The following is an 11,552-nucleotide window of genomic DNA, read 5'->3' as shown; positions in this document are numbered from 1 at the left end:
TGTAACAGTTCGTTCCATTGCTTTAGAATTGAACCTAGGTTTGTTAAAGACGTCGGTTCCTTTCAGATTATACTGACTTTCTCTTTTCTCAAACATTTCTTGGATGTTCAATATTTTTCTATTTGCTTTATACAAAACCTGAAGGATATTATAATCTACTATATCCTCAAATTTTAGTCAATTACATTTAATAAAGAGTGGATTCGATGGATCTCTATATCTAACATTATGTATTGTTTTCAGAGCCCGTTTCATCGCAAATAATGAATGATAGAGATTTAACTTTAAAAATAGCATCTAAAAGTGTCCTCTGAGCTAAATGCAAGCTGAAATTCAACTTTTATGTTAATGATGAACCACAGAAGCTGCATAACTCCCACTAAAAGAGCGAGCTGTGCCCTTCACCCAAACAAACCGATCGTCTCCCACTCACGAGAGAAGAGCACACATGGGGTAAAGCTCGACTGCTGTTTGTTATAGGAAGAGCCGGGGTTGGCACACGAGCTGAGTCAAAACAAGTCAGTCCATTACCACACGCACGTATATTCCACTCTGCTCCGCCGTGGATCCCCGTTCAGGGCCGTCACGAGGCCGGCGCGTGAGGGTCAGAGCGTCCCCTGACTCATGAGCAAGGCGTGATTTGACACATTTTGGGGGATTCGGGGGAGTTTCTGTGTTCGCTTGAGTTGCTTCACAGGTGAAAATTTGCATCGTCAGGCCCCGTATACGTGACTCTTCTGAGAACTTATGAAGATTTAAGTTTGCTGTTGAGGATTTTAGCAAATACATTTCTTTACTTGACTTGATATTCAAAATGTTTTAGATTATGTCAGTTAAGCAGGTGCAAGTGAAAAGATATCAATTTATTTCTATTGTCTTCACATAAAAATAATGCACCCAAATTTACCCAAATCTAAAAGCTTTTTGACCGAGTTTACAGCCTGTAGTCCTTGAGTAACACCTCATTTGAAAACTAAGACCTACATCAGTGGTTCTCAATCTTTTAGAGCCGCGACCCCCATTATAACAGTTAATTAGGATCGTGACCCCCCACCCGGGTCAGACCATGGGGAAAAACAGGGACATTTACCCCGTAACTCCCACCTGAACTGAGCACATTTTCTCCAGTTTGGCTTTACCCCAGTCCAAAAGCTTCTGGAAAAAAGGTGGGAAAATAGTGACAAAACTGAGACGAAAACAAAGATGGAAATGTGACAAAAAGTGACGAAAAATGTATGAAAAAGTGACGAAAAATGTATGAAAGTGTCAAAAATGTGACCAAAAAATGACCAAAATGTGATAAAAATGTGACAAAAAAATGACAAAAAATGGATAAACATTTGACGAAAAAATGAAAATAATGTGACACAAAAATTACAAAAATGTGATAAAAATGTGACAAAAAAATTGATAAAAATGTGACGAAAAAATGACCAAAATGTAACAAAAAAATGACAAAAAATGATAAAAAATGTGACAAAAAAATGATGAAAAAGTTACAAAAATGAGTGGAATACCCAACAAAAAAATGATGGGAAAAAAAATCTGATGACGTGAGGAAAAAGATCCTCTCGGTTCAGGCGGGAGTTAAGAGGTTAAACTACATAACTCTTAAAAAACAAAGAAAAAACAATGGCTAAAACAAAAATGAATTAAATTTAGAACAAATAATGGCAACCTGGTAAAATAGCATGTATGCTACGACACCATAATCGCGACCCCCCGGTTGAGAACCCCTGACCTACATAACAGATCGTTGCGTTTTCATCCTCGTTCTACGTGGCTTTGTTTTGAACGCTTTTAATGTTTTCCGAGTGAATGTTTGCCAGTGCACTTTGAGCTAATTGCACCTTTTTCTTTCCCCCCAATGTGGTTTTATTCTGCAAATGGCAAAAGAACTGAATCCCAGCCCAAGGAACGTGTTCTGAAATGATAAAGCAAAGAACTCCTTTGTTTTTTGTACTTTTTAATCCAAAGCTTTCAGCAGACAAAGGTTTTCGACGCATGGAGCTTTATAAAAGAAGAAAAAAAAAAAGACGAGACTTGTGTGCTTCCACTACAAAGAGTGTTCAAAAGACGAGAAGAAAAAAAACATAGTTACAAACGTTTAATGAACATTTTACAGTGTACAGTGAGTTTACACCGTGAAACTACATTACCCATGATCCCTTGTGTGTGAGAGAACTGGGAGAGGAGGGGGATGGGGGATTATATTGATGGATATTTGTGGTTTTCGTAGACAGCTGCTGGTGTGTGTGTGTTTTTTTTTTCGTTTTTTTTTAATAAGTACTTTCTACTTCCTACTGCTACTCCAGGAAGTGAGGAGGTGCCGTCTCGTAAACGAACAGAGCAAATCTTATCTGGCCTCGTTTCAATGTGCTAATGGGGGAAAATAAAAACGGTGACAAAAAATATAAAGCCGGGAAAAAAAATGGCAGAAACGATAACAGAGCTTTTTTTTGTTTGTTTTTTTTGCGTGCCTTCCAGTCTGTCCCTAGAGGGCGCTGCTGCGGACACACACACACTGCATACAGTCCCATGAGGTCTGCTCGTATGGCCGTGAGCGAGCCTGGCAATCCATCCAAGTTCATTTGAAAGATTACAACGCTAGTATCTCTCACTCTTCCTAAAACATGCACAACGGGGGTGAGAGGCGCTGTTGAGACGCCTGGAAAGTTGTTGAAGAATGATTTGTTTTGTAGTATTTTCCCGTTTTATGATTCTGGATGATCAATTCTGTAGTATTAGATACGGGAAAAAAGTGCCGTTCAGAAAAGTACTGATAAAGTACTAGTCTAGTCGGGTAAAAAAGGTGTAACTGGCTGTAGCAAAAGTTGAGGACAAAGTTAAAGGCCTTGTATCTCATTTTCCCCCCGATACTGGTATCAGATATCGGAGCTAATACCAGAAGAATACGATATCGGGTAAGGGCTACAGATATCCGATACTGAACCGATACCAATTTTGGCTCTCAGTTTTAAAAACACATCTTTTACCGACCAAATCAGAGTGAATATGTCATTTTGAACCCAGAGAATTCAATCACTGAGTTAGTTTTAAGCTTCGTAAATCTATTTTTGATGGCCACAGCAAACATTAGCATGCTAAAGCTAGCAGGAGCATGCTAAAGCTAGCAGCAACTAACCAACTATGATTGGATCACCTAAAGTAGCCTAATACAATAAAATTGTGTTTGTTTTCATTTATGAAATGCTGTTAAAGAATAACTGACATATTTGTTACTATGCACAAGTTGTAATGATCAGATCTATTAAAGCAGTACTAAGTAACTCTTCCCCCTAGAGGCCATAAGCGCAACTGCAGGTGTAGTAGCAACTTACCATTTTATTAATTGTCTTGGAGAGTAAATACTACGCTGACAGGAAAGGCGAAGGGAGAGAGGGTTACTGTGCATCCAATTATACAGTGGAAAAAAAAAAATTCACTCAAACTTTGCTGTAAATACTGTTTAAAGTGACGTTAGCCCGCAGTTAGCCTGTTAGCTTCTTCTTCGTGATTCCATTAGTGTGTATTGCTTTCTCCACACCGGTGGCAGTCAAGTTGCGAACATGGTTTTCTGTCCAGAGACACCAGGGGGAGATGAAAGACCCTCCAATCATCCCATAAACACTTGTATTACCCCCACAGGGACTACGGGAAGGATTTATTAAGGTAAACACGTTACTTAGTACTGCTTTAAGTATTTGACCAACTGGTTTGGGACTGACGCAACATTCTGCCCCATTTTGAGGAAACAGCCAGTATTTGTGGGCAACACTGATGGGATATATGAACTGTATAACATATGAAAGTGAATGGACGGCCAGGCAGGCTACATACAGTAATCCCGACACTGTAGACAAAGGTCCTTGCAGTGCAACACATCTGCATAGACAATCTTTGATAAATACAAAACACACGTGTTTGTTTAAAGCCACACTGCCGAACATCGCAAGTATTCTTTTTTAGTGGTGAAACATACCTTTAACAAAACATAAAACACCTACTGTGACCCGACTTTTAAAACTCTGCAATACATTCGGATCCCGTTCTGGTATTTTCGGTGGACGTAGCGACTCAAACCTGGATTGTTCCGCAGCGTGGCTTTAAAATAAGGCTTCCACGATACTGTACGGGGCTCTCCTTAACGCTACACTGACGAGATTGAGCTATTTCGACGTCTGTACCTGAAATTAAGCGGAGAAAAATGAGTGAGGTGTGTCCAAAAATACCGGTCCTTAAAATGTGCATAGGCCAAGTCTCAAACATTCAACAATCCCTGCATCACGACAAGAAAAAAGCTATATTTAAAAACAAAAACGGGTATTTCTTTTCCTTTTTTTCTTTTAATACATTCAATCAGTTCCATAGACTTCTCGTATGACAAAATAAACTTCCCTTACTTGCATTTTTTTGGGGGGGATCTAGCCGTTTTTTGTTTCCCCCTTTCGTTAAAAACATTCACAGGCTGACGAACAGGGGCCGAAAAAAAAACAAGGAAAATAATCAATAAAAACGGAAAAAAAAGTAATGCTAAGGCTTTTTTACGCCGTACGTTTCAAGTCCATTCGAAAGCCTATTATACAACCTGATACAAAGAAGAGAATCAACAGCTCCTCCGCTTGAATTCATAATCTCATAAAAATCAGAAACATCCGCTGCATCTGGGTTTTTTTTCTTCTTTTTTTTTTATATATATATATGATAAAAATGAACATTGAAAACTGGATGCAGTGCGACAGTATTATTGCTTCCATCTCTTGTGTATAGTCGATTCAGAAAGCATTCACACGATTCAAATGATTACTATTTTGTCACGCGGCACACCGATTAAACCGCATTTTTAGGTAGTGAGTGTGTTCTGAAATGCATGTGGTACTTGTAGATTAGCAGTATTTCAGTCGCCTCTCGCAGAATACTATTAAAATGTGCACTAGCTAGATATTGTTTTGACTGGTTAAGAAGTTCTTGGGCGTTTGTCCTAGATTATTTCACTTGTTCTGAGATGTTTCTGACTCGTTTCGATACGTTTTCGTCCTTATTTCAGGTCATTTTCTTTGCCAATGGGGTAAGAAAATTGTTCTTATCTCATTGGCAATTTTGACTTTCTTATTTCAAGCGAGATTTACCCTAGAACTGGTGTGAAATGTCCTCAAACAAGCAAAGCAAACTTGGTCCGATCAGGAAAAGTGTCTAAATGAGTGAAAACCGCTCAAAACAAGATACATTTCCTCTATAGATACAGACGGCGTCTCGTCATAGAAGGGGGCGTGGTGGAATATGAACTTATTTATCACATACAAATAAAGTCAAGTGTAAATCGGGCCCATATGGATATTTTCTCACAGCAGGTTGTTCAGTAGAAGAGAAAAAACGGCAGTTGTAGCAAGCGCTAGCTAACCGTTAGCATTAGCCCGATGCTAACATGTAGCATCAAGTTAGCATTCTCCGTTATTCATGTATTTATGGGCTGTTGAACCACTTTGCTCCTCCCCATGTCTTTGTATCATTATTTAGTATAAAACTATATTCATAATTCAGCGTTTGTTACAGTAGTTTTTGAATAATTAGAGAAAATTTAAATTTTTTCAAAATTGTTTTCCCCTTAACTGTTTTAAAAAATATAAAACCATATATGGGCGATTCCAGAGATACCGTCTGTATCTATTCCAGTCATTTAAGACAATGCTTGATATTTACTTTTTGCAGTGTTCCCCCAGAAAAATTTATGAGGAATTGAAATAGTTTTCCAGTATTTTTAGAGTACATTAGCAAGTGCTTGTGTGCAATCGTTATTTCTGCCTGACGTTGCTTTTCCCTGTTTAAGGTAATTCATATACAATCTCTACTAATAAAACTAGGGCCGGATGTTGTCAGGCAAAAAGATTTAAGATGGAGGGGAAAAAATTGCAACTTTGTACTGGGAAAGTACTGCCCGGCACACTAACCCAGGGACACAGCGCTATTAAAAACTCCCTTGGTGTCAGGCTGCTACATAATAAAATGGAAATCATTTAAATTGGCCGTAATGCTTCCTGAACCGCTCTGAGCATGTGTGTGGTGTATTCCGAGTGTAAGAGGTGCTTTCAGTGGTCCTCCTCCCCTTGGGACTCCGCGATGGCGTTACCCGCTTTCTTCCTGCGTTTGTTTAAAAGGGGGTTCGTCGAGTCTTCGATCGTCTTGATCTTGATCTGTTCGTAATCGACGCGCATCGTGGCCAAGGCGCTCGTCATTTCCTCCTGAAAGCGCAAAATAGAAAGTACTGAGCGAGGCGTTTTTTGCAGAATTAGGATGTGAAACTGCCCCAGGCTACATCCAGTTGGTCAAACAGCCCGGGTTTAATTACATCATGTTTGCAGAGTGAGAACACCCAGTGCAGTCCTAAAAACTCCGGACCGGATGCAGACTTCGAGGAAATTTGCCGGCTTTGCTCTGTGAATTTTGAGCGCCGTAGAAGAGCTTGCTGAATTCCCATAAGTGCAGTTACAACTTTGGCCTGTAGGGGCAGTGTATAAAGAGGCGCACAGTCTGCTTGAATGGCAGCTGCTTTTTTATCTTATCAGATTATTAGATGTCACACTGCATGCACTGGAAAAAATGAAACCTTATCTTAGACAAAAATGACTTAAAAGTGCTTGAAATAAGACTTTTAATGCTGCTTTTGATACGGTTTTGACTCGTCTTGAAACAAGATTGCCAATGGAACTAGACAGATTTTTCTTGTCTTTGACCATTTTGTCTCATTTCAGGGTTTTTTTTTGTCTTATTTTAAGCGTTCAAGTTAATTTGTCTTATTTTGAGCAAATTAATGCTTGTTCCATTGGCAATCTTATTTCAAGACGAGTCGAAACCCAGTCAAAATCAGCATCAAAAGTCTTATTTCAAGTACAAATCAAGCTATTTTTCTAAGATAAGATGGCATTTTTTCCAGTGTGACGTGGGGATGGTAAAATCGTGAGCTGCTCTTGTTCTAAAAGATCAGACTCTGCTTGATGTTGGTCGTAGTTCGTCTTAGGTCGTACAGTGAGACGGGGACAACCATTTAGATCTTGCATCAACATTCTTCGTACCAGGTTTTAGGAGCTGACTGACGCAGAGCCATGTCTCATTAAAATTCTTGAGTGTCCATCATAGGACTGTAGCTCTTTACTATTTTTTTTTTTTAATAAATCACAATATTATACATTTTTTTTGCTCATGTTAAAATGCACTCTAATCTTTAAAGGGGGGGTATTATGCAAAATAGACTTTTTCAAGCTTTACATCATGCTATTATGTCACTCCCTCATTAAAAACATGCCTGAAGTGTTGCCTTGGCACATTCACGTATCTTTGAGTAATCTGTAAAAACTCTGATGGCGGCCATTTTAGGGATAGGTTTGCCTGAGTCCTCCTAGGAACGCCCCCACCTCCTGGAGACGCCTCGGAGCTTTCGTCACCAGCCGAGTAACCAACCACTGCTCCTCAGCAGAACCCCCTCCCCACTGATGCCACAGACAGCGTGTGGAGGGGGCGTGTCGGAAAGAGTCAGAGGTTCTTAAAGAGACAGAGGCCTATTTCAAGACATTCGCTACAGCCATTTTGAGAGAGCAATTTTACACAAGGCAGTTATTCTAATTTCCTGCATTTACAGACCAACAGAAGGTTTGGTCATCATTGTAGTGTGATATAGACTTGGTGCTATGTGATTGAAAAAAGCAGAATACCCCCTCTTTAAATGATTATAGAGCACAGATTTTATTTTTTGGACTGTTTGATTTAAAGTATTGTGAGCTTTTGGGGTTTTTTGGACAATGCAAAAAAAGGCTTACAAAACACACTTTGTTAGGGTTTTATGGAAGAATGGATCCTTGAGAGCTTTTTACACAAAGCGTTTCCTCAAACAAAATGGTGTAGGTGTGCTTTAATCTCTTCTGCTACGTTTTTGCCTGCCTCTGCAATATTCAGTACGAGTATTGGATAATGGGCAGCCCTAACATTGGACAGGAGTACTCTAATAAATAAGTAAATGTATGCACCTTGACGTCCTCCCACGCGTCTTTCTCCTCCTTCAGGACTCGACTGGTGTGCAGCGGAGTCTGGGGAACCTCCATCGATTGCTTCAACACAAAAGGAGTAAATAAACACCACATTCCTTTCCATTTTGGAATATGCGGCGGCAACAACAACAACACCACCACCATGGCCTTACATTTATCCAGGGGTGGTTCATGAACTCTGTGATGGTCATCCTCTGAGTGGGCTCCGTCTTTAGGAGAGTGCGGATCAACTGTTTGGCTGCAACATGAACAAGAGGCCAGACCATAGAAGATTAAGTCATTTGAAAAAAAGGTTTGGTTAACGGTTTCTCAATTCGAAACTGCTCAGTAGTGACCCGCTGTCACCCGCAAGCGTGCTGGTTTCACTTGTGCCATATTTGCACGGAACAGGATGTGCACATCATGCCTATTTAAAAAAATCTATTCAATAAACATGAAGTTTCGGTCGACTTAACACTGGAGATATTTTTAAATGCGAGAGAAAAACTCAACGCGTGTGGTTTCTGGAATGTGCAGCACCAAACGTTTGGATTTGCACTGAATTTTGTCAAACTTTGTAGTGATTCTCTTGATGATTTCTACAAGTTCTATTATATGGGAGTTTATTTGAACAGGGCGAAGAAACTGGGCTCAATAGACTGACTTATGAGCTGCATCCTGATTAAACTTAATTTACATAAGACTACTGGAAAATTATAACTAAAGAGGATTTAAGGTGAGTCATACAATATGAACGAAAATAATATGGTAAACACACATTACTGAATATGACAATTTAGAAATATTACCATTATTATTATTATATAAATCCAGAAATATTTTAAACAAAGAGAGCTTAATTCTTATATATAACTCATTAATCATGCCATATATCACTTATTGTTTAGAAATTTGGGGAAACACCTATAAATCAAACACAAAAAAATGTTTCACCCCACAAAAAAAGGCAATAAGACTCATCACATTCTCAACCTACAACCAACCAACCCATCCCCTATTCATAAACCTGCAAACATTGAAATTCTGTGATTTAGTAGATTTGTATACAATAAAAATGATGTTCAAAGTAAAAACTTGTGTCACAAGCACTACAAAATATGTTCACCATCAGACAGAGCCGGTATGAGCTCAGAGGAGATGTTCGTAAAGAAAACATTTCAAACAAACACCATGAGATTTTGTATTTCCATTAAAGGGGTCGATCTCTGGAGTAACTGTACAGAGGATCTCAAATTATGTCCCTCTCTCTTCCACCTAAAGAGAATGTATAAAAGTATTATACTTGAAAAATACCTTAATTCTGTTTACTAGTTTGTTCAAGACTGTCAACTTACTTGAAAAAAGAAGGGGGAAAAAAACCCAATAATAATAATAAAATAAAATCCATTTGAATGTCTGATATTATGTTAGAAAGTTTAACAAAAACACGTGCTGTAAGTTAAAAAAAAAAACAAGGGTAGGCAAAATAAGCATTAGCTTCAGCCTATACCTTTTCGGTCATTTTGTATGTTATGTTATGAAGAAGTATACTTAAGGCGAGACACTGCAGGTGAATAGGGAAAAAAAAAAAAAGTAGAGATATCAATTTGAAACTTTTGCTGAACATCACAGATATAAATATGAGAAAAAAATGTATTGCATTTTTTCTGTCATTTTATGTTTTCACAAAAAAATAAGGCATTTTGAGCATTAAAATGGCCAAAATTGCCTATATTTTGGGCAACGAAATCAAAATAATGAATTGAGCCAGATTAAATGTTATGGTTTTATTTTATTGACATATTAGTAACTAAGATTTTTTCAGAGGGGATTTTGGATATTTTGTTTAGTTTTTCAATAAACTAATCATCAGTGAAAAACTCTGTAAAAACTCAAATTCCGCCTGTTTTTTTGGTTTCAAAGCTGAATAAATCAGGCTAGGAATTAGATATTAAAAAATCCCTCTGAAAAAACCTTCAAAATATTGTTAGGTCTCAGCCTGTAAAGTTTGGAGTCTGTGGGAGCTTCTATAAGGGCTCAGGCTCTGCCCGAGTGCGGCTTCTCTCATTCAGAGAAAACCAGCCCTGAAGTTTTGTAGCGAGTGCGCATGCTCGGCCCGTTCTCCGACTTTTCCGCACCAGCGTCTCGTAGGAGGAAAAACACCATATTTGGGTGAAAGCGTCATCACGGGGCCCCTTAGCAGCACACGTGTATGTAAAATCTGTCAATATTTATGAATGAAAACCCGCTTGAAAGACGGACTTTCTACGCGGCGCAGCAGCTACTTCCGGGTTGCCCCCACCTCGCAGACAAAACATCATAAAATAAACATCATGCGGGTGAGTTTTGTCATTTTTATATCTGACATGAAAACTAAGATGTAAAGGGAGGAAAATAGATACAAATCTCCACTTCGACCACTGCTTGAAAAATCAATACTTTCACCTGCCGTGTCTCGCCTTAACTGAATGTAAATCTTTTGTCATAATTTTGACCGAATAAACTGAACTGAAACTTGAACTTGCAAACTTATTATCATTATCATACAGAACCGTGAAAACCATAAAATAGTGACTTCTTATTGAGCTGTGAAAGCCTCACCTTCCTCGGACACGTCGGACCACTCGGGGTTTGGAAACTCGTACTGTCCCATGCGAATCCTCTTCTTCATCCCCGGAGAGATGGCCAGACCGTGGTTCGAGTAAAACGGAGGGTAACCGCATAATCTGGACACACACGTGACCCATAGAGAACATTAGCGACTACAAGGACTTATTTTTCTCGCTTCCATTTTGAAATTAGGCACCATGTCTCACATCGCTGGGAGTAAAAACTTACAAAATATACATAATGACGCCCAACGACCACATGTCACAGGATTTGTCATATTTCTCTGGACCTAGGACCTCCGGAGCTGCAGAAAATACGATACAGTTAGCAAAAGAATCGCAGATAATTAAAAAAGTAAACACAAAAACATCCCGTACCGACGTAATATGGTGTGTAGCAGGGAGTGGCTAAAGAGTTGTGTGAGGTGGTCTCTTTGGCGAAACCGAAGTCTGTGAGCTTCAGGAGGGCACTGGGTCTTTTGGACGAGTACAGGAGGTTCTCTGGCTGCAGGACACGGCGAAACATTTTACAATTTCGAGATTTGGAATAGTTAATGATTAAGGGTTAGTAGTATTGGGGTTACCTTGACGTCTCGGTGTGCGATGTTGATGGCGTGGAGAAACTGAATAGCTTCGCCGATATTCTTCATGATGTCTGACGCCTCTGTGGAGCAGGATGGAGACTTAAATACAATGCACTGACGATAGGGCGCGTCAGTGAAGTCAAGTGTTACCTCTTTCTGTGAAGGCTTGGTCTCCTCTGTCCTGGATTCGACTGAACAGCTCCCCTCCGTCCATACTGCAAAAAACATCATTATCATTATTGCCATTATCATCGCCTGTTTAAGGCCAAGGTGATTGTAGAAGTAAGTACTGTCCATGAAGATAACGAACAGAACCGGTGACAAAGGGCAGCCCTGGTGGA

General features: G+C 39.3%; 1 protein-coding gene across 1 annotated transcript in view; it reads right to left on the bottom strand.

Moving 5' to 3' along the window:
• Positions 1 to 5,912: 5,912 nt before the first annotated feature.
• Positions 5,913 to 11,552, bottom strand: part of mapkapk2a (MAPK activated protein kinase 2a) — a 48,072-nt gene continuing 42,432 nt past the window's right edge. The window contains exons 3-10 of the mRNA XM_079582213.1: positions 11,362 to 11,426; positions 11,212 to 11,291; positions 11,006 to 11,132; positions 10,857 to 10,932; positions 10,620 to 10,744; positions 8,192 to 8,277; positions 8,019 to 8,099; positions 5,913 to 6,239 (exon numbers count right to left, since the gene is read on the bottom strand). Of these exons, the coding sequence (XP_079438339.1) occupies positions 6,087 to 6,239; positions 8,019 to 8,099; positions 8,192 to 8,277; positions 10,620 to 10,744; positions 10,857 to 10,932; positions 11,006 to 11,132; positions 11,212 to 11,291; positions 11,362 to 11,426 (793 nt within the window). The 3' untranslated portion in view covers positions 5,913 to 6,086. The remainder of the gene's footprint in view (positions 6,240 to 8,018; positions 8,100 to 8,191; positions 8,278 to 10,619; positions 10,745 to 10,856; positions 10,933 to 11,005; positions 11,133 to 11,211; positions 11,292 to 11,361; positions 11,427 to 11,552) is intronic.

Source organism: Gobius niger (genome assembly GCF_951799975.1).
Source record: "Gobius niger genome assembly, chromosome: 24".
In the NCBI taxonomy this organism is placed as follows: domain Eukaryota; kingdom Metazoa; phylum Chordata; class Actinopteri; order Gobiiformes; family Gobiidae; genus Gobius; species Gobius niger.
The sequence above is the reverse complement of the archived record's forward strand: the minus strand, read 5'-3'. Positions and strand labels throughout refer to the sequence as shown.